Source organism: Fusarium mangiferae (assembly GCF_900044065.1).
Source record: "Fusarium mangiferae strain MRC7560 genome assembly, contig: FMAN_scaffold010, whole genome shotgun sequence".
Taxonomy (NCBI): domain Eukaryota; kingdom Fungi; phylum Ascomycota; class Sordariomycetes; order Hypocreales; family Nectriaceae; genus Fusarium; species Fusarium mangiferae.
The window spans coordinates 1929907-1951530 of NW_024573930.1; the positions used below are offsets into that span (position 1 = coordinate 1929907).

Here is a 21624-nt window from a genome sequence, read left to right on the forward strand (position 1 = left end):
CCCGTAATTAAATTCGAGATAACTGCGGTCTGGGTTACAATTGGGTTGTTTGCTGTCTGGGTTCCAATTGCTGTAGGTATAGATCCCAACACGTACAATAACTGTTTATTTATAATGAATAGGTGGGCTCTCAATAAGTTGAAAATATCAGATGAAAACCGCAAACAATGGCACTTGTTTTCTATCTCACCGAGGCTGCGAGGATCTGTATTGTGTTGTGCAATCATGATTGACTCAATGAGTTGGAATGGTCTCAGCTGCAAGGCAGTGACGTAAGGGTGTCTGTCACGTTAGTCGCCCGCGTACCTCGAAATCTTTTCCTATGACTTGTCATGCACATCACAATAGAACAATACAATTCAAAAAAGCCAATGAATAAATCAACTCGGAAGAAGCCTTGTTCCGATTTTATATCGGTTGCATTGTTCATTACATGGATATTTCCATCTGCTTCTATTTAGAGTTTACATCCCGGGTTATCCGATTGACCCGCACCATCTCCAAGAAGCAATTAATTCTGTGACGCGAGATTATATACAAGGCGAGGGAAACGAAATCGTGAGGGGCAGCGTTTCACTTCTAAAAACTCATCATCATAAGGAAAAGAGCCTCTCTTGCTTCTTTCGCTTCTCATCGTATCACAAATCTTGCATCGTCAAAATGCCAGGAAGGCCTGCCAAACGCGCGCACGACCTCATCGACCTTACGGGTGACGATGAGTCTGAGACGCGTCAGAAACGGCCCGCCCCTAGCGGTCACCACAATCAACAGCAACATTCCCCAGGACAAGGTGGAACAAGTGTATATGGGAGTTCTTCATCGCAAGCTGCGCCCTCATCTACCGCTGAACCAGATTACCTTGACTTGACACAAGATGATGATGGCCCCCCTCTTGAGCTTTACGGAACCTTGGGTACGACACTTTCATCCCACTTCATCCATCTCACTAACATGAACAGATGGGAAGGTTGTTGGTGTGAGGTACTACAGAGGATATGCTTCAGCGGGTGGTACGTTTTCGTGCTTCAGGTTACGCGACAAAGGCTCACAAGTTTATAGAAAACGTTCTTTGCAGGCGAGAACCCGACAACCAGGTTCGTGCTATTCCAAGTGGTCTCATTCTTTGTCTCTCCTGCGACATGGCCTGGAACTGACGTCTGACATCTCAGTACGACTCCAACGCCATTCGCGTTGACAACGTCGTCGGTGATCAAATCGGCCATCTTCCTCGAAAGGTTGTTGAGAAGATCGCCCCATATGTGGTAAGATGAAACGTTGCGCCGTTCATCATTGCCATGTCTGACGCGAAACCAGGATCGTGGCGATGTGGTCCTCGAAGCCCAGCTCACAGGTGAGAAAGGCTTCTATGACTGTCCAGTTAAGATCTTCTTCTATGGACCTAGCGACCCGGAGGAGCGCTCCAGAATCGAAGATTCGCTCAAGAAGGACAGGCTTGTCAAGGCTACGGAGCTCAAGAACACTAGAAAGGAAGCTGAACCCCGTAGAAAGTCAGCAATGGGTCTTGTGAATGGCAGCTCGACTCATGGTCTTGGCCAAGACCTTGCTGTTCCACAGAAGCCTGAGATCACAATGGACAACGTTCTGCAGAAGAGTGAGGCGGTTGAGATGCGCAAAGGCGGAGACGCAATCAAGTCGCTTGCTATTGGCGAGGATGAGCTTGCGAAAATGCCAATGGCCGAGCAGCCCGAACAGCTCAAGGCACAGCTTCTGCCATACCAATTACAGGTTTGTCCCTTTCTCAGCGGGAAGCGCATTTTACTGACCGGCTTATCCAGGGCCTTGCGTGGATGGCCTCCAAAGAAAACCCTCAACTCCCTTCCAAAGGCTCCAAAGAGCCAGTGCAGCTCTGGCTTCATGAATCCAATAACCGTTTCCACAACATCGCATCTGGCTTTGTCACAGGCACGGCTCCAAAACTCCTTTCCGGCGGTATTCTTGCAGATGATATGGGCCTCGGAAAGACCCTTCAGATCATCAGCTTAATCCTCACTGGCGGCAAGGGTCCAACCCTCATCGTTGCGCCCGTCAGTGTCATGAGCAATTGGAGTCAGCAGATCAGGCGCCATGTCAAAGGAGACCAGCAACCTAGCATCTTCGTCTACCACGGCGGTGATAAATTACACCCATTGCAACTTCAGAGATATGATGTTGTGATCACCAGCTATGGAAGACTTGCCAGGGAGCGAGACTCAAGCGTTCAAAGAGCTATAACTTCTCCGAAAATTAAGTGGCGGCGAGTTGTTCTTGATGAGGGCCATACCATCCGAAATTCCAGGACGAAGGTGGCCTTAGCAGCTTGCGAGATTAACGCAGAGTCTCGCTGGGTTCTGACAGGAACACCTATGTAAGTCCTACTCCTTTTTGATGATATTAAATAGCGGCTGATCCGATATAGCGTTAACTCAGTCAAGGACCTTCACTCTCTGGTCAAGTTCCTTCACATCACTGGCGGTATTGAGGAATCCGAAATCTTCAATGCCCAAATCACTCGCAAGTTGGCCAATGGTGAACGCCATGGCGAAGTACTTCTTCAGGCCTTCATGCATGACCTTTGTCTCCGTCGCAGGAAGGACATGAAATTTGTAGATCTCAAATTGCCGGCCAAGAAGGAATATGTCCACAGAATTCCATTCCGCAAGGATGAGAAGCGCAAGTACGATGCTTTGCTGTAGGTTTGTGAAGTCCCGGGTCTCTGGAATGGGCGCTGACGATTATAGGGATGAGGCGAGAGGTGAGCTCGAGCAGTGGCAGGCAGGCTCACAGTCAGGACAGAAGGGACGGTTCCAGAACGTCCTTGAACGGCTTCTTCGTCTTCGACAAATGTAAGTTCAGATCCCACCGTCGCAGGACTCTACTAAAGCTTTCTAGCTGCAATCACTGGACTCTCTGTAGAGAACGTGTTAGTGATATCCTCAAACTCCTCGATGAGCATGAGGTTGTTCCCCTCAACACCAAGAACCGCGGTCTTCTCCAAGAAGCTCTCCGCCTATACATAGAAAGCCAGGAAGAATGCGCCATTTGCTACGACAACCCGAACGAGCCTGTCATCACGACTTGCAAACACGTCTTCTGCAAAAACTGCATCCTGCGCGCTATCCAAATGCAGCACAAATGCCCAATGTGTCGCAACAAGCTGGACGAGAACAGTCTTCTTGAGCCAGCGCCCGAAGACGCCGGCGATGATACACGTGATTTTGACGCCGACTCGCAGAGTTCCAAAACGGAAGCGATGTTGCAAATTCTAAAGGCGACGATGAATAAGGAGGGATCAAAGGTGGTTGTGTTTTCTCAATGGACTTCGTTTCTCAATATTGTTGAGGCGCAGCTCAAGAAAGAAAACATAGGCTACACGCGTATTGACGGCAGCATGAAAGCTGATAAGCGCGACAAAGCCATAGAGGCTCTCGATAGCGACCCCAAGACACGAGTGATGCTCGCCAGTCTTTCTGTTTGCAGCGTCGGTCTTAACCTTGTTGCAGCTGACACCGTCATCCTCTCTGACAGCTGTAAGTACAATTGACCAGATTTCTGGAGCATACTAATACATTTAGGGTGGGCACCCGCCATCGAGGATCAGGCTATTGACCGCGTCCATCGTCTGGGACAAACCCGCGAGACTACTATCTTCCGACTCGTCATGGAAGGTTCAGTTGAGGAGCGCGTGCTAGATGTGCAGGGAGAGAAACGAGAGCTCGTGACAAAAGCGTTCAGAGAAAAGGGAAACAAAAAGCGTGAGAATTCACGCGCGGCAGACATTTCCAAGCTGCTTGGCTAAGGGTGTGTATAAGCATAGGCGTTGGTTTGGCAAGGAGTTACTGGTTGTGAAATACCCAGGCTTACAGAGTATATTAAGAGTGCGGAAAGGGGCACGTATCCTCAGTATCAGAGATGCGAGAAACAGAATGTCAATAGGTGTAGCCCTTGCAATAAAGAGGTAAAATCGACCTGTAGATCCTCCTTTCGTGATGCTAACATGCTGGTATCAAGCTTGTGTGCTGCTGGCGACGCAGAGTCGTTCCTGGTACTATGATATTTGGCAAGTATACCACTACAGACAGCTCCAGAAGGTCCATCGCCAGACAAAGAGGTTTATGCATCTAATCATGGCTCGTTTATGCAATCTACCTATGTGCATAAGTACATTGGTGCTATTTTACCTGCCCAGCAAGGGCTAGTATACATGCTATCGTTAGACCCGTGACGAACACCTTTGATGGCTTGCCTAGTGAAGCCATCTCGCATAAGCCCAACGAATACGCTCCAGTGCCCTTGTCTGCAGCTGAATACCCTTCATGTTTGACAAATCATCGAGATCCTCAAGGAACTCCCTCGCGATCTCACGGGGCATGAGCTTATCAACGAGGTCTCTCAGAATATGGACTTCGGAAAGCAAGAGACCGTGGTCCTTATAAGAGAGAAGATTGGTCTCTGTAGGTCGGGCCTCGGAGAGGATGCGGTCTACATTGCGGAGAACACGAATGGCCTTGCCAGCTTTGTGGGTTTGGCGTTGGCCAGAGCGGCCGCCAAAAACACCGCGCAGATACTGGAACATGCTATAAGAAACGAGAACACCGGGAGTAAGACCAACGAAGCCAAAGACAAGTTCCTGGCTCTTGAGAAGAGAGTCGATGCCGGTCATGGCGACCTCAAGGTCAACCTTTGTCTTTTGAACCTGTATGAGGAGTGATCGGACAAGATCTCCACGAATAGTGCCCATGAAAGGGCTTCGCAAATCCTTCTCGAACGCTCGGAGCACTGGAGTGACATCACCCTCAGCAACCTTGTGTCGGATGTCAGCAACTTGAGACTCAGTCAAGGTGCTACCGGTTTCATTGGCGAAGTGAGGCTTGTCGAGGGCAAAGTCAACAACCATACGCTCGAGACTCTCACGGTCCGCCTTAAGACTATCCCTACTCATGATGGCGATTTCGCTGGTTTTGTCGTGTCGAATGGTTGAGATGATCTTTGACGTCGGTTCAATGACCCAGTTAAACCAGAAATCACGAACAGTTTCACCAAATCCAACGAACCACTCAATAATATCGGCCTTCCGGTTGACCAGAATACGCAAGACAGTTGTCGAAGAGAGGAGACCAACAATCGCAGGGAGCCAGTATCGAATTAGAGTGGAAGGTCGACCATTTTCCTTGGCCAGGGCGTGCATTGCAGTAAGATGTTCGGGGAGAGACTTGTCGATAATGGTGAGCAGTCGTCGGGCTAGAATGGCTGGACGATCAGCGGTGTTGCTGTCTTCGATGTGAACAGAAAGCTCGGGATCTTCCTCGACACCGGCAAAAACCTTGTCCTCAAAATCGCTAATATTGACGTCCAGAGTAGAAACTTCCTTGAGAACCATATCGATAAGCGCAACACTACGTTCGACGACGCCTTTGAGATCGTGATGGTCCTGAAGCTCAGCCTTATCGTCGTCGAGGCCGAATTGCAGGCCTTCATCCATCAGTACGCCAAGTCCGCTTGCCGTTATCTCGCGAAGTTTCTTGAGCTGTGCCTGTTTGCGTCGTGCTTCGGATCGAGATAACGCAACAGGCGACAAAACTCTCCGCTGAATGTTGGCGATTGATCGTTCCCGGATACTATCATGCACGATACCATAAAACTGCGTCCACTGCTGCGACAGACCTGATGTCGTGGAATCCACGAGTTCACCTGGGGCATGATGAAGGGAACCAGCTTGAACGCGCAACTTGGTTGCAGTGTAAACTTCTTGAGACCATGCCCAGACACGCAAAGGCGAACTCTGGACAGCATATAGGCTGCTGTAGGAATACGAGCCTAATACATCGTCCCAGTACCATATGTCATCGTTGAGAGGGACAATTTGATCCAGGAGTGTGTTGAGAACAACGCCATGGAGTTGAATGGTGGCCTTGCTAACAAGCAGCCACTCCAGCTCATTCTCATAAGGGCTTTTAGTCTCATCACCTGGCTGTGCCTCTCTCACTGAGAGGTGGGCAGATGCAGGGATATCCGAGGATATGAGAAGATCCCTGATGCGCCATGCCGGCAGAAGCGGTTGCGAGGATGATGTAGTACTCAATGACTGAATGGTACGGAGCAAGTGATCAAGACGCGGGGATGAGAAGGCAGCAGCTACAGCAAACTCATGCTCTTCGGTCTCTGACTGATCATCCTCTGAAGCAACTTCGGATAAAACTGGAAGACGATCAAGGTAGGCATCAAGCCGCCGTACTTGGCTATGAGCAGGGTTAGCGACTTGACGGATTATGTAAGGTGAGGGGCAATAGTAGCAGGGCCCAGGTGTTGAGGTTGACGAACTCGGAGACAAGCGTCATGGTAGGACCAAGGATGAGCTTGCTTAGATCTGGTAACGACAAGGCTGGTGTGTGAAGCACGGCATCTGTCAGCAGCAGCCGAAGTTGCAGAGAGCAACTATAGACCGGGGATAACGCGGAATGAGACGGGACGGTAGCTCCGAAGAATCGGTGGAGTGCTCGGCGAACGACCCGGGGGTGACAACGAAGACAGCGGCGGTGCCAGCAGCTTCTCGGTCGGGTGATGAGCGCCAAGTCACGGGGGCTCGACGGAGAATTAGGAGCAGGGCTGCGCAGCGGGCACCGGGCGTCGAATCGCGTTTGGATGGAAACGAGACGAGGGGTGAGAAGTGTGAGTGTGAGCTTGAGCTTGAGCTTGTATCCGCACCACAAGCTCCAAACACGAATGCGGGCGGGAGATGAGCAAATGTGGGGAACGTTTATTGCATCATGCCACACGGATCAGCTCAGCCCGGGTCCGTACATGAGAAAACAACCAAAACCCGTCGCAAGTTGTAGGGTTAAACTGGAATTGAATGGTTGCAAGGCTGACACCCGTTGTAATCATCAATTACACAGCTTTCCTTGCACAATGCATTGCATAATGATCTAACCACAATATGACGTTTCACAAGCTTGAAAAGAAGGTGTGGTTGCTGATTAGAGACTGATTCGTATTCGGCAGCAGTTCACTTAGACAAATACGTAGAAGAGAATGCCATGATCAACTGTGGCTATGGATGTGTTCTTTTGGGCATGTGTTTCCAAAGCTACGATATTCGAGTTTTGGATAATTTTCCATACGAGAGAAGGGAACCCCCATGCTGCTTTGGCGATTGCTTGGCATACTGAGAGCAAATCTCTTTGAACTCCAAAATCAAGTGAAACCCTAATAGGCCAACTACAACCAACAACTTATCTCAAACATACCTAGAAATCTAAACCGATAGAGCTAGCCTGCAATAGTCAGTTCCAAGACATCGTCATATATACAAGACGAAGCGGCCCCCAGCATACATACTGATAATAAAATTCCCAGGCTAACCTAGACCCCAAAATATAGACCGTTTTAGACGGCGCGGGCTTGGATTTTCCTCGTATTCGGGTTATTCTAAGATACCGAGTACGACAGATACACTAAGCCCAAGCTGGAATGCATATGTACTTCATCTAAAAGTAAATGAACATAACAGAACAGTGAAAACCAAGTCATACCATCTCTTGTCAAAAACGAATATTTCAATTGCAAGATCCCCGATTGGATGTAACGGAATACATGTGAAGAGATAATCAGGAATCGCTGGTATTGCAACGACTTCATCATGTTAGCGAGAACGAGCGGGAGAGGCGTAGAAGAACGTGCAGAACTTCTAAAATCGAGAGCCGAAAACGAAAAAGAGACACGCCTCATGAGATCATCGGAACTGGGCGATTGGTGCAAGGGGCGGCTGATTCTGACCCAGTAGATCGGTTGATAATCTAATACTTTGCCCCTGGCGCGATCTGCACCCTATCGATGAGTAACCATCTAACCTCAAAAATTTGGCCGCAAAGGCCGCTTCTGAACCCGCTGCTTAGAACACACCACTTTCTCCAAATCTCTTGCGTCCGGGAGAGCGCCATCCGATGGAGCTTTCACGGCAATGCTTTGTTTGATGAGATCCTAGACTGAAAATCCCTGTGTTAAATGTTGCCACTCGATCCATACAGGACGCGTCCAATGTAAAAATCACCTGTTGTGATTTGGATAGGGACATGCCAGTAACAAGGGTGCTCCAGAGACTGAAACATGAACACTCTGTGTTATTTTGTGTTACAGGAACCAAATCTAGTTCAATTCGATATCCGTAAAAGACGTCGCTCGTAGGCCAATCACAAATCGCGGCAAAGGCCGAATTGGGTCTGATTTCGATCTTCACCGCTTTCAATGGCAATGTGTAAAAACGACGGGCGATGCCCCTCAAAGTGCTGGACCCTGGATAAGGGACGAAAAAGGACAACATCAAGGACCTCGAAATGATCTGAGACGATTCCTCAAATTCCCGTGAGATCCCCGTAAAGTCGATAAACACACATACGATTCTTTTCAAGCGGTGACAATGCTAAAGCGATATGTATTCGCTTTGACTGGTGCAGAGGGATGTAGATGGGCCCGGAAGCCGGGAGGACAATTTGATAGTGGTCTCATTCTGGAACCATTGCTGTCTTCCATCTGGTATCGCGCACAGACCAACGAAAGCCCAGGGGTCCTGTGTCGTGAATGGCTGGCTGTCACAGGGCCTGGGAGATTCACATTACCTCCTTTGGCTTACAAGGTGTGTGAATACTCTGTTGAGGCGTCGTTCCTGGTGCAATTTTCGCAACGGTACGTACCGAGACGGTGCAAGAGCAGGTGGTCCGTTTACTTCTCTGGCTGTAAATCTCCGTAAAGTTAGTGAATTGAATGCCTGTAGTGGGCGTGTGGCCAGGCCAAGGCCCGCCGCCCACCATTTTGGATGGGACCCCCCTTAGAGATTCTCTGGGCCGGGCAATCGAGGAAATGATAAAACCTCCCCAACAGCCACCGTCTGTTCTCCTTTTCACCACCGCCATCACCATTGTCAACACTCCTCTTTTATAACAAGAGCCGCCTCTCCGACGACTCTTGACTGGACCCGGTGCTTGCTGGTGTCTTTCTTCTTTACCTAGAGGGTCCCTATTCAGTCTACTTTGCCATAAGTTTGCTAACTTCACCATGGATGCGCTGTGAGTAGCCTCCCTGATATTGCCAGTCGAACACGCCAATGTTTTGAACAGCCCCTTCTGACATCAATTTTTGCAGAAACGCGACCACCTTCGCGTCCTTTAACCAGACCAAGGACTACTTTGTTGTCCTCGAGGAGGTTTCCAAGTACAATGTCCAGCTCAACATTGTCGAAAAGCTCTGGGCCGTACGTCCAAACCGATCCAACGTCGCGAAACCACAACAATGCTAACATTAAACCCAGGCTTGGTACCTCTGGATGCAGAACGACACCCTCGCGACCGGAATCATGAGTTTCGTCCTTCACGAGCTCGTCTACTTCGGCCGCTGTATTCCCTACATGATGATGGACTACATCCCCTATTTCCAACAATTCAGAATTCAGAAGCAAAAGGTTCCCACTCTCAAGGAGCAATGGGATTGCGCCGCCATCGTTCTTATCAGCCATTTCACCGCCGAACTTCCTCAGATCTGGTTCTTCCACCCCGTCGCTACCTACCTCGGTATGGACTACGGTGTGCCCTTCCCTCCCGTTTGGAAGATGGCTCTCCAGATCGCTATTTGCTTCATCATGGAGGATGCTTGGCACTACTGGTTCCACCGTGCTCTGCACTACGGTCCTCTCTACAAGGCCATCCACAAGATGCACCACACCTACTCTGCTCCTTTCGGTCTCGCCGCTGAGTACGCTTCGCCCATCGAAACAGCTCTCCTCGGCATTGGTGTTGTCGGATGCCCCGTTGTCCTCCTTGCCATTACTGGCGAGCTCCACCTCTTCACTATGTACACCTGGATCGTCCTCCGTCTTTTCCAGGCCATCGACTCTCACAGTGGCTACGACTTCCCCTGGAGTCTGCGACACTTCCTTCCCGTCTGGGCCGGTGCTGCTCACCACGATCTTCACCACGAGAAGTTCATTGGCAACTACGCCTCCAGCTTCCGCTGGTGGGACTACTGCCTGGACACCGAGGCTGGCGCCGAGGCTCACAAGCGCCGTCGCGAGAAGAAGCTCGCCCAGATCAAGGCCAAGAAGGCGCAATAGAGTGCTGCAAAGAAAGCCTGACACGATGACTGATAATCGATTGCGGTGAATCGAGTCCGACTCAGGGATTTCACGACCGGAAATAAAATGAAGAGGGTGTTGATCATGAAGACTTAGACTGTTCGCAAACCGGGCATACATTGTCTACGTCGCTAAACTAGCGGCTCGAGCATTCGCATGGCGTTGGGGATGTTAACCAAGAACGAATTTTTACGCTTGTATATAGAAAGTTGCCCTGGAGAGGCTTTAAGACATATTTAATCATCAGCATCGTTCATTGACCTTTAACCATACCATCACCAATAACCACCCATATGTGAATCATGACATCTCGTCATGCAGTGACGTAGTGGCGCAGTTGTCAGAGTTCATCATAATGATACACGCAGCCACATGGGCTTGTAGATACGTTTCTAGCAAGCTGGATGTGCAATTGGAAGAACTGACCGAATTCTGCCTCGCAGGAATTCGATGTGCATCGTTTCAAATCAGCCGGAGCCTCTCTATTTCCTCTTGGGGGTACAGCAGTCTCCTGCCGCCCCAGCTGCGCGGTCCGCCAAACCGCGGATAGCACAGCTCTGGTCTTCCGTTTCGGCCGCAACTGGGGCGGTCGGCTCCGGAGGCAGCTCACCTAGTTGTTCTGCGAGAGCATCACATTCGGCGGCCATGCTTATGTCCTTGTCCGAGACTCCAGCTGGGTTATGCGTTGTCCAGCGGACGAAGGTGGTGTTATAAACCTGGAATGTGGTTAGCTGCATGATAATTGACGTGTAAGCTGAAGGAGGGTTTACGTTAGACCATTCGGGATGGTGGTTCTTGATTTTGCATTTCAGAGATACTCCTGTCATGAAATCCTGAGACTAGTCAACTCCGATGGTACTCCTCAACATTTGTATTTCATGGTGGTTCAACTATTTTGAGTGAATCGCAGTACTCCCCTCTCAATCGCTTACCCATGTCTTTGAAAATGTCTTAAACTTGAACTGTCTCTCCAAAGCAGCACCATCCTTGGTGAGTGTCCATCGTCCACCGTCGGAAGTGAGTGCTTTAAGCGCAGGCGTAACGCTCGCAGCATCAGTACCAGCAGAGAATTGCGGTTGAGCCATCGTCGAAGCCAGGCGGGAAAGAGATGGTAGACGATGTGAGATATGAGAAGGGCGCATTGTAGGGCGACCAAGAGATGAGGTTGTAAGTGAAGGTGGGTTGGAGGATGAGGCTGAAAGGATTGATCGATGAGTGGCGAAAGTGGTACAGATTATGAGTACTTCTGACATAGAGTGGGACTGGCTACAGCACAAGTATCCACTAACACACCATATGTCCAGGTCGACTAACACCGAACAGCTCCAAATATGTAGGATCATGTCTTCTTGATTGCTATTTGAAGCTAGGAATGAAAAGTAAATTCTCAAGACCACTATAGATTGATTGATCATTCGTTGCTAAGTGCTTAGCTGCCCATGTTCTGTCATACACTGATGGTCCCCGAGCTCTGGTTCAACAATCTCACAACCTACAGGGACTATCAATGTCCACTAATGTGCCATTCTGCGTATTCGTCCTGAAGAGACTTAGTCCCGGCCAACTAAGAGGTTAGGAAAAGCAAGCCTCATCAGCCTAGACGCAAAAGTGCTCCAGTATTTGATACATGGCCATGGCAATGACCAGGAAATGAAGCCCGAGCTAGTGCAAACGCTGCACACCCTCACTGGATATTAACAAGCACCTATAACGGTTAAAGGATCATTGGTAATTGCACCCGCCGGCTCTTTTTATATCACAGCAGGACGATCCATGAGCTTGAGAGCTCGACCAAGCAGGACAAGTCGTATATTCGATCGTTTCTTCTTGTCACTGACCGGAAGAGTCGGAAGAGGCGCCGATATAATTGGATATAGCTCCGGAGATGGATAAATTCAAGCGTCTTGGCTGTTTAACAGCATGAGGAGATCGATCTGATGTTTGAAGTATCTCATGGGGGCCGGCAGGCAAGAATGTGTCGCTACCCAGCAGGCTTAGGTAGCATATTCTGACATGGCCCAAAAGTGTCAAACAGATAGACGTTTCGCCCTTTTCAAGACTGGTAGCCCCAATAAATCCCCAGAGATCTGTGTTTGAGATGAAAGTAGTGAGACCAAACAGGAGTCACTGAGCGGATGGAATAAGCAGTGTGGTGTGGTGTTCATTGGGTCGTATAACACGAACAAAGTTCTGTCAGTATTCACCAATCAATAGCCTGGAAACCAACCCTACACCGCAAAAAAGTAGCTCAACTCGATTCGTGGTTATGCATGATTTTACCGCAAGATTCGAGGTCGTATTATGTGGTTATACGCCATGAATGTGAGATCGAAAGGACCCCGAAGTCTTGAAAAGCCAGGACTTTCCAAAATAGGACATTTATCTCGCGAGTGGGGTCGCAAGCTCACGAGGAAGGTGCATGACTGGCATGGGCGGGTGCATGCATTGGATGCCTGAGGTGGTCCTAGCTCCTGCTTCTCTTTCAGTTCTGCTCAGGTTTGGTCGCTGACAAATATTTTCTCTGCTGCAACAACGTTCCCCTCTCCCCATCAGTCAGCAAATCCATCCAATCTTTTGGCCCAGGCCCGTCGTTTATTCCCATCGCGGCCAGTATCAGAAGTTCAGAACTACCGGTCCCGGGGGTAGAAGGGAAAGAAGTAGAAGAAGGAAAACCGAACAGGACTTTTGACTGGTTATTGCCCGGACTCCGAATTCTCCTCACCTAAATCAACCAGCTTCTTTATTCAGTCTACGCGTCTTTCTCTGTCCTTCAAATTAAGAACACAGTAAATATTACCTGTTGAAACGGGCTCCTTGACTTTCTAATACAGGATATAACAGCGATCCGCGTACATTTTTGGTGGGTGTTTCCCGCACCAGCCGCAAAAATCGTCGTCAGCACTTACGCTAGGGAGCAAGATAAATTGATCCTAGCAGAACGAGGAACGGCTCCGAGCTCCGTCCTACGTACAGCACATACCGTAAGTAACAACCGCCATCAGAGTTCCCGGGACGAGCAAGCCAAAAGCAGAAGCGAACAATCAGCAAGCGAGCGATAACCAAATCGTTCTAGCTCCAGGTTTAAACGAGTCTAGTTGGTCCAGCAAGCGGAGAGAAGAAGCCTCCCCGGCCCAGCCACGCCATTTTCCGACTCGATCACCACTCACAGTCACACTTGAAAGGTCCCGGATCCAGGTTACATAATCCGTCATCCATCCGCCGGAACTCTCTCCTCACTCGTCTCCGTCAGTCAGCGTCAGGTCCCCCCCCTCGTTGTAGTAATCATCATCGCCCGCCCTGGGTCATTGCTACTTGGATGCTGAGTCAGACTCTCCTCCCCCAGAGCTCAAGCATGCAGAACTCCTCAGCCAGCGGCGCCAATAATCAAGGTTAGTCAAGACAACTCTTCTTCTCTCTTTTCCTTTTCTGTTCTGCTTTGCCTATTTCCTTGTCTGGGCGCGTCTTGGTTCTTGATTTGGACCTACTGCTCTGTCTATTATCTACACTATACTACGCCTCACCTTGGCCTTGGTCCATCGCGACGTCTATAGAGCTCCTTGCATCTGTCTACTATTTGAATGACATTCTTGTCGCGTCATTTGCGCAATCCCATATACAATACACTTAGAGGTTCTTATCCTCAACTGTTGCATCCGATATTCGTTTCGACCACCTCGGCTTCGCGTCTAGTTCAATTACTATTGACGTAGGTGCTGGGTGCATTGGCTAACACCGACCCCTCCACATAGAGCAGCATTTGCGCGCACAGCTCGAGCTCCTGAAGAGCCACGACGCGACAGGCTCATCCTCAACTACTGCCCCCGGACCCCGTGAATCTCGGCCTTTACAGCCCGCTCCCGCACGGCCGGCGAATGGCTTCGATCATCTGTCCAGTCCTCAAGACCAACATCGAGTTCTAGCCACGAAAGGCGAAGTTGAAGCTCACATTCATCCTGATCTTCGCGCGCGAGCCAATCACGCACCGACAGCAAACATGATGCCCATTGTTCCTCCGTCTGGACATAGTCCAGGCGCATCTGCTGGCCCGTCAAGCGCTGCGCTTGCTCCAGCGCCCCCAGCGCCTTTATCGGCAGACGATCATATGGGAGACGGTCGCAAAGCAAAGCGGGAGCTATCCCAATCCAAGCGCGCGGCACAGAACCGAGCTGCACAAGTAAGTCGACTGATGATGGCTCGTTGGCTGGCGCCGTGACATCGCCGTGCAATTGAGCTCCTGGGCTAACAATTCATCCAGAGAGCATTCCGACAACGGAAGGAAGGCTATATAAAAAAGCTCGAGCAGCAAGTTCGCGATTTCACGGATATGGAACAGTCTTTTAAAGCAATGCAGGCGGAACATTACGCGCTTCGGGAGTATGTCGTTCATTTGCAAACGCGGTTGTTAGAGACGTCAGGCGACTACCCCCCGCCCCCACCGAATGTGAACCTTGCTCCCGCTCAGCCAGCATCGGCTTCAGCTATAGCAGCTCCTGCTCCTCATGCCGAGCCCGCGCCTAGCAATCCAGCTGCAGGAACGCCTTTGGAGGCTGTTGCGCAAGCCGTGGCTGGTCTTGCGGCTCAGGAGCAAATCGAGCGCCAAAGGTATCCCTCGCCGCATTTCAAGGCTGAGCCTTTCAAAGTTGAGCCCAGTGCTGAGGATACAAGGACTGCTGACGAGATCAACAAGCAATTGCAACACTCTGAGGAACCCCAAGCACAACAACCAGCGGTCTAGAGAACCGCATGATATCCATGTGCTCGGGGCTCTGCAACTGTTATTATGGCGTTAAGGAACTGATTGTCGTGATTTTATATTTATAAAGAGAGGGGCGTTCGGGTCTGTTCATGTGAAACAAAGGCTCCTTGATCATGCGGGCTTCGCTTGGCGAGTCTTGCTACTGTTTACCTGGGCTGTCACGTTTACGGATGATATCACTAAGACGGTTATATTTTGTTAGTCCAGATATCTACTCCTGTAATAAAAATAAGTGTCCCGGAAAACACTTTTGGTGTGGAGCAGCTGCCTGACGGTTTTGTGTGGAAGCGTCTATCGTCTTCTCCTTTGGCTTTTTTTTACTCTGGACAAGAGATCCCTGATTAAGGCAACATGTAAATTATTCTCATACCCGAACCGCTCCTATTAAAGAACTCGCCTTTCACTCCAGATTTCCATCACTAGACATTTTAAGCATACGAGTTACCCATGTCGTGTTCCTATACACATCAGTAAGAGCATGCCACTGTGGAAAAGATTTGGACAAACCTTGATGTATTCTGGACCCTTTTCTTGGTACTCTTCTTTAGAGATTTTTGCTGACTTCCAAGCAGATGTACCCACCCATCCAGCCGCTCCCTTCCAAGCATCTAATAGGGCGTTTTCGGCACGGCGGACGGTCAGTGGTGAATCAGCAGGGAGGAGAGCACGAAGACCCTCGCGAACACGATCGTCAAAGTTCTTGAACAGAGTGTTACCGCCTGTCAAAAACACGTCGCGAAGGAAGTCATCGCGGTTAGGGACATTGCCGAGACGCTGGTTGAGAATATCACCGGCTATCTCAACAATGCCTGACTGATCGACACCAGCAATGGAGGGGCGAAAGACAACCTCGGGAACACGGATTCGCTCAACATTGAGGTGAATTTGGTTGAGCTCGGCTTGTGAGGAGGGGTCAAAAGGTCGGGGACCTCGGGCAAAGGCGTGCAGGAGAGATTTCGACCAGTCAGACTGGGCTTCGTGGGTGTGCTCGTACTCAAAGTCAGGATCATAACGTAAAAGGTCCTGCTCTAGTGACTTGAGAGTCGAATGGAGATCTTCCTCCTCATGCTCGTCATCACTGTTGTCACCAACGGCGATTTGGCGGTAGACACCCCAGTCATCATCGTCAGCACCAAAGTTGTCATCATCACCGCCACGTCTTCGCTTCTTGGTCGGATTGTCCGATGCGAGATTGGCAATGCTCTTCATGCGGATCTGAGAGGCGAGGGATTTACGGTTGCCTAGGTCCTGCTTTAGTCGCTCCCGTTCCTTCATTTTTTGCAGCGTCTCAGCACGTCGTTGACGCTTCTCATCGAGCCAGTTCTCGAGGTCATTCTCTCGTCGTTCAGTATCGGCGCGCTCTTCCTCGATGACACGAGCCTTCTCTGCTTCCTTCTCTGCCTTCGCACGTGCTCGAGCCTCGTGGTTGGATTTGAGGAGACGCTGTTGACGCTTTTGCTTGATCTGGGCCTCATCAAGCTGGTCGTCAGGTATGTCAAGAAGATCGAAGTTAGGTTGTTCTTGCTCCTCCTCTGGATCACCACCAACATCCTTTGTCCGGGCCTTCTTGATAGCCTTCTCTAAGTCTCTGATGATCTTTTCCAATTGGTTCTCATCTTTAATGTCGTTGCTGTCAAGCTGGCGCCGAATCTCTTTCTTGGTCTGATCTGTGATGTTTCTTTGCAATTGCTTGTAGTATTCCAGATCTTGCTCTTTCTTCATCAGTTTCTCCAGGCGCATCTTAGCCGCCTGTTGTTGAAGTCTTCGTCCACTCTCTTTCTTGCGCTCTGCTATCCTGGCCAACTCTTCTTCGCTCTTCTGCACGATCACTTCTTCTGTGAAGGGATATTGCATGACAATATCGCGATCCTCGAGCCCTGTCCATTCGAGATAATTGGCGAGCTCGTTGTCATAGTCCCGAGATACGTAGCCATGGTCCCGTAGCATGTGCTCTGCCTGTGAGACGTTAAGCTTCCCAGCGAAAGCCGGGTATTTGAGTCGAATGAGCTTGAGGAGGTATTCAGCGTTGTGATATCCTCCCCAGTTTAATCGTGTGGCCTGTCCAAGCAAGGCTTTCGAGTTGTATACGGGAATTACATGAGTGGACGTATATGATGACGAAACTACGAGACCAGTCTTGCCCTTATTGTGTCGGTATGAAAAGAGTGAATCGATTCCGTAGGCTAGCGAAGGCGCGCCGTAGCATTCGAAGATGATCTCGGTCATGGCTAAGAACTTCAGTATAAGCTTGCGGGAATGAACTGTTCCACGTACATTTTCTAGAGTAAGGGAGATTGGCAACAGCCTCAGTCATAACAATTGGCACTTCAATGGCACCGTCTGCATCATTCATGCCAAGCTTCAGGAAAATGTAATCGAGGACATGCTCCATTACGTCCCAGTTACTGACAATTCCTGTACCAGCCTCGAAGGCGCCTCGAATGTGACCTCGCGCGGTCGTGTCGGCGTAACAATCTGAACCAGCAAAAGAAAAGGTCTTGCCTAGTTTTCGGTCGCGGTATTTGGCCATAATCGGAGGGATGCTGAACCTTGGCTTCGAATCGAAAGACCAGCCGGCGCGCACGGCAGACGATCCTAGAGACGAAATGTCAATTGCCAGCCATCGCAAACTCCTTGCGCTCGAAGCTCACCATTATCAATGACGATGGCAGCGCTATCAGGCTGCTTCAAAGCGCGTTCGCGGCCATCTTTTGTAGGTTCGATGTAATTCTCAAAGCGTGTCTCCTTGACAGGGAAGATCTTGGCGGGAGGATATGTCTTTTGTTCGGGCGCCTTGATGGCGGGCTCATCGATGGCCGAGGGAGCCATGATTGCGAATAGGATGGTCGGATGGAGTTTACAAGTAAGAGACAGAAGTCATGGCGAGAGGAGCAAAAAGGTTTAGGTTGGTCGATGTCTGACTCTAGTGGCCAATTGTCTGTCAGACTCGCAAAACACGGAGCTTCGTTGTTGGAAATTGAGAAGGTGTGAGGCTACAAGGCTGATCTAGGCCTTGTCATTCAATTCCGGGATCCACTTACGCGACAATGCAAGTGATGTAGTGAGAGACGACACTATTGACCTCCCAATGTGTCGAACTCGTGCAGAGATTGTAATGTCTTCCATAGAGGCAGGTCAAGGCTATCAGATACCCTAGTTGGCTTCCCCCGATTACATATTCAGTGACACACTGTCAAACATGGCCTGTCATCATTTTAGACAGGTTTATTATATACAAGGTAATTTAGGCAAACAATTTCAAGGTCAGGTAGGCAATCTTGGTTCTGGTAAAGCTTTCCTGTCACATTCCTTGCAAAACTTCCTTTCTATATTGGACGAGTTGGCAGTAAGTCATTATTTCATGTACAGTCGTGCGCCATCATAAATGCAAAAACTCCAGTCTTGGCCCCCTATGTTGACACTCAGTTCGGCGGCTTAAGGTTGTCCGTGGCTAACCAATATCGTCAGCGATCGCAAACACATCACCATACGAAAGCCACTTACCCTCCAGGTGAAATAGAACGTTCGATTGGTAGTTCTTGAACATTTGCGCAACCAATTCAACGTTCATGTTCTGAATGTTGATGTCCTGAAGCTGCGTGTTAGTCATGGATTGATGTAAAATGTGACACTCCTGACCTGAAGACTCTTATTCATAACAACGACAGCTTCGTTGAGTTTTTCCTGCATGCCATTAGTATCCATATCTTACGAGTTCAGCTTTGCCAAACATACCACATTGGTGATGATACGGGAAAGCAGTAAGTTCTGCTGGTGCTCATGAGGGGATTCCTATAAACACGTCAGGTAAGGCTTCGGAGCGTTATTTTACCGCATTTCTCATGGATCCTACCATTTAAGTGGGCTATCGGTTTGAAGTGATGAATAGACGGCCGAGGCAGTATTACGTGTTGGCGGAGTGCTCTGTTTACTTTATCCCATGTTTGGGCATCTCGTTGTATGTCAGAGCTCCAAGCTAGGAATACGGTGAAGCACGGCAGAATCTCCAACGCGACAAGCTCATGACAGCGACAACCAAGAGAGACCTTGAACCAGAGCACTTTTTCCTGCATTAATCACCGATTGTGAAACAAGTCTGTAAAACCGCTGACACCCTTCGAGCCGACTTTGATAAAATTTCGATACCAGCTATCCAGAAACGAGACACAATGGCCGCCCCAACCGAGGCGCAAATCGCCCATCAAGAGCTTATAGAGAAGCTTGACATTCACTCCACTCATAAGAACTTCCGCAGTCCGGCCTGGAAGCCCAACCAGCGTCGAAACAAGAACCTGAAGGCCATCGTCGGCGATGCTTCCCGAAGAGAAGCCTCTGCTCTTGGCACGCCGATGGACGCGAGTGGTATTGCTACGCCAGCCGATGATGGACTCTCGACAAGCGGTACAAGCACGCCAGCCACCGAGAGCGGCAAGGAGCCTCCAAATCTGGCTCAAGCATCACGAAACCTGTCTAAGCTTGTCCTCGAGAAGAGCCTCAAACCGACAGGAGGTGTGTCGGCTCCAACAGCCACTTACACAAATATCGAATCGGCACCATCACTCGCGCATAACAAACATTACTGTGACGTGACTGGACTACCAGCTCCTTACCTCGATCCCAAGACGCGACTTCGTTATCACAATAAGGAAGTGTTTGGTCTCATTAGGACGCTACCTCAGGGTGTGGCAGAGCAGTTTCTCGAGGCTCGTGGTGCTCATACCGTCCTTAAGTGAGCGTGGCTCCAGTTTGGGATGCCCATTTAACGAAATTGCGAAAACCTCAAAAACCAACGAGGCCCGGGAACCTGTCATACGGGGTTCATGCGAGGAATCACCAGACATATGCACGTTATACAAAGATACCATTCTAAGATTACAAATAGGAGTGTCCGACCAACAAAGTCAAGCCCCAACTATGCACCCTTAGCCTTTCGGCCAAGGGATGGCAATTGACGCTCCGGCTTAATCGTGATCATGAGCTTGTTCTCTGCCTAGGTCGACAGACTACCGAGAACGTATGGGGAAGAAACGAATCTCAGTTGCCAGGGCGAAGAACGCCGCCAGCCGTCGCGGCAGGGACAGGAAATCTGTCAGAAGGAAATGTGTAGCAAGCTATTCCATAGAGTGAATCAAACGTATTGTTTCTCAACGACCTCCCCATTTTCTGGCTAAATATTGAAACCCATTTGACAAGGTTTCAGTGATTTGCACTGCAATCATATTGGATTGCCGTAAGCCAAGAGCGTTTATTCGTGAGTCGTTTCCAACTCTCAGTGGAAGATGAAGAAAGATGGAAATCTTGTAAAGTCGGCCCTCAGCAAAATTTCTAGACAATCCACGCTCGCCCACTTTCGCGCAGCACAGCCAATAGCCACGAAGCAGCTCCAGGCACCACCTAAACCCTGTTTGGAACAGCCCTGTCAATCGCATGTAAACCCCTGGAACGTGTCCTTGAGGGAAGCAGAGCTGGTGACGAAAAAAGGAAACATTTCAGTAATTTGGCCTCAGTTATTTCTCCCTGCTCTCAATCCCGCCCTTTTCCTACTCGAAGCTTCATTTTATGCTTTATCATCGAAACCATCAGTACCGATCGAATTTATCAATCAAATCAGCGATACACAGAACCGCAAAGATGTCGATGTGGTTGACAGATACTCAAAGTATGCCTTATCTTACACTGGCACGCGAGTTGCGATTATAAGCACTGCAACGATGCGCTACCCCTCAGACAAGAGATTGTTCGATATGGACGAAAGCTGACCGTTTGCGATAGAAATTGGAGTTGTCTTCTGCTCCGGTGGTGCGCTTACGCCTGCGCCTGCACGTTGAGGTATGGAGGCTGACGTTTATTCTAGGAGGCTTCTTCCTGATAGGAGGCGTCATGCTATTCTTCGACCGATCTATGTAAGGATGGACAGATTCAATCATCTAGCGGTTTTTTTTAACTGACTTCTATTCAGGCTTGCTATGGGAAATGTATGACGACCTCTTCCCTTCCTCTATTACAGCGAACGAGGGATGGCTAACGACCGACGTACGAAACAGATCCTCTTTCTTATCGGCTTGACAATCATCATCGGACCTCAAAAGACACTTCTCTTCTTCGCCCGCAAGCAAAAAGCAAAGGGCACGGCGGCATTCTTCCTAGGCCTGATCCTGATTTTCATGAAGTGGACCTTTATCGGGTTTATCGTTGAAGCATACGGCATAGTGGTTCTGTTCGGAGATTTCCTGGGGACAATTGCTGGCTTTGCGCGAGGCTTGCCTGTCGTAGGACCGTATATTGGAATGATCGCTGATAGGATAGGCCTTGGAAGACGAAACGCCGAGCTTCCTGTTTAGAGGCTCCCCTGAGCCTCACAGACACTTTTATGCATCACCCGAACGAGAACAAGATTCATTACGTGTAAAAGGCATTCGACGACACGCGTCTAGCAAGAGTTGAATGGCGGAGTTCAAGAGAAAATATTGGGTTGGAATCGGCGTTAAATGACATAAAGAACCATCATGAGTACCTATAATAAGGTGGACAAAGCACTGTACATCATGGATACGAACGGAGAACAAACGATTAAAAGCAGTTTTAATGGAGAGTCGAGTTGGCTGACATTTGATGATCATTTCAAATCTGGCATACAGGTGACAGGTTCTGGAGGGCATTCGGATTGCCTATATGCAGAATCGTGTAGAAACAAACTCGTCCGACCGATTTTTGGTCAAATAAGGAAAATGTCCTCCCCGGGTAACAC

General features: G+C 49.4%; 9 protein-coding genes across 9 annotated transcripts; 5 read left to right on the forward strand and 4 right to left on the reverse strand.

The window, feature by feature from the left end:
* Positions 1-660: 660 nt before the first annotated feature.
* On the forward strand, positions 661-3796 carry FMAN_02723 (uncharacterized protein; the record flags this gene model as incomplete). The annotated part of the gene is made up of 10 exons (XM_041820321.1): positions 661-913; positions 960-1010; positions 1060-1094; positions 1170-1262; positions 1315-1746; positions 1797-2365; positions 2417-2689; positions 2739-2843; positions 2890-3527; positions 3573-3796. The coding sequence occupies 10 exons, from the start codon at positions 661-663 to the stop codon at positions 3794-3796; spliced, it is 2673 nt and encodes an 890-aa protein (XP_041686213.1).
* Positions 3797-4243: 447 nt separating this feature from the next.
* On the reverse strand, positions 4244-6335 carry FMAN_02724 (uncharacterized protein; the record flags this gene model as incomplete). The annotated part of the gene is made up of 2 exons (XM_041820322.1): positions 4244-6236; positions 6292-6335. 2 exons carry the CDS (start codon positions 6333-6335, stop codon positions 4244-4246), a joined length of 2037 nt encoding a protein of 678 aa, XP_041686214.1.
* A 2713-nt stretch (positions 6336-9048) lies between these two features.
* FMAN_02725 (putative C-4 methyl sterol oxidase) lies at positions 9049-10099 on the forward strand (the record flags this gene model as incomplete). The annotated part of the gene is made up of 3 exons (XM_041820324.1): positions 9049-9059; positions 9136-9244; positions 9302-10099. 3 exons carry the CDS (start codon positions 9049-9051, stop codon positions 10097-10099), a joined length of 918 nt encoding a protein of 305 aa, XP_041686215.1.
* A 503-nt stretch (positions 10100-10602) lies between these two features.
* On the reverse strand, positions 10603-11262 carry FMAN_02726 (uncharacterized protein; the record flags this gene model as incomplete). Its single annotated transcript, XM_041820325.1, has 3 exons — positions 10603-10836; positions 10891-10959; positions 11053-11262. 3 exons carry the CDS (start codon positions 11260-11262, stop codon positions 10603-10605), a joined length of 513 nt encoding a protein of 170 aa, XP_041686216.1.
* A 2210-nt stretch (positions 11263-13472) lies between these two features.
* FMAN_02727 (uncharacterized protein) lies at positions 13473-14855 on the forward strand (the record flags this gene model as incomplete). Its single annotated transcript, XM_041820326.1, has 3 exons — positions 13473-13509; positions 13870-14294; positions 14376-14855. 3 exons carry the CDS (start codon positions 13473-13475, stop codon positions 14853-14855), a joined length of 942 nt encoding a protein of 313 aa, XP_041686217.1.
* Positions 14856-15304: 449 nt separating this feature from the next.
* Positions 15305-17705, reverse strand: FMAN_02728 (putative ARP5-Actin-related protein; the record flags this gene model as incomplete). The annotated part of the gene is made up of 4 exons (XM_041820327.1): positions 15305-15334; positions 15384-17104; positions 17151-17471; positions 17528-17705. 4 exons carry the CDS (start codon positions 17703-17705, stop codon positions 15305-15307), a joined length of 2250 nt encoding a protein of 749 aa, XP_041686218.1.
* A 593-nt stretch (positions 17706-18298) lies between these two features.
* FMAN_02729 (putative DASH complex subunit dad4) lies at positions 18299-18732 on the reverse strand (the record flags this gene model as incomplete). The annotated part of the gene is made up of 5 exons (XM_041820328.1): positions 18299-18327; positions 18381-18465; positions 18516-18560; positions 18612-18668; positions 18730-18732. 5 exons carry the CDS (start codon positions 18730-18732, stop codon positions 18299-18301), a joined length of 219 nt encoding a protein of 72 aa, XP_041686219.1.
* A 313-nt stretch (positions 18733-19045) lies between these two features.
* Positions 19046-19609, forward strand: FMAN_02730 (putative IES6 INO80 chromatin remodeling complex subunit 6; the record flags this gene model as incomplete). Its single annotated transcript, XM_041820329.1, has 1 exon — positions 19046-19609. One exon carries the CDS (start codon positions 19046-19048, stop codon positions 19607-19609), a length of 564 nt encoding a protein of 187 aa, XP_041686220.1.
* Positions 19610-20507: 898 nt separating this feature from the next.
* Positions 20508-21217, forward strand: FMAN_02731 (putative protein GOT1; the record flags this gene model as incomplete). Its single annotated transcript, XM_041820330.1, has 5 exons — positions 20508-20535; positions 20649-20675; positions 20731-20779; positions 20836-20851; positions 20921-21217. 5 exons carry the CDS (start codon positions 20508-20510, stop codon positions 21215-21217), a joined length of 417 nt encoding a protein of 138 aa, XP_041686221.1.
* Positions 21218-21624: the final 407 nt, after the last annotated feature.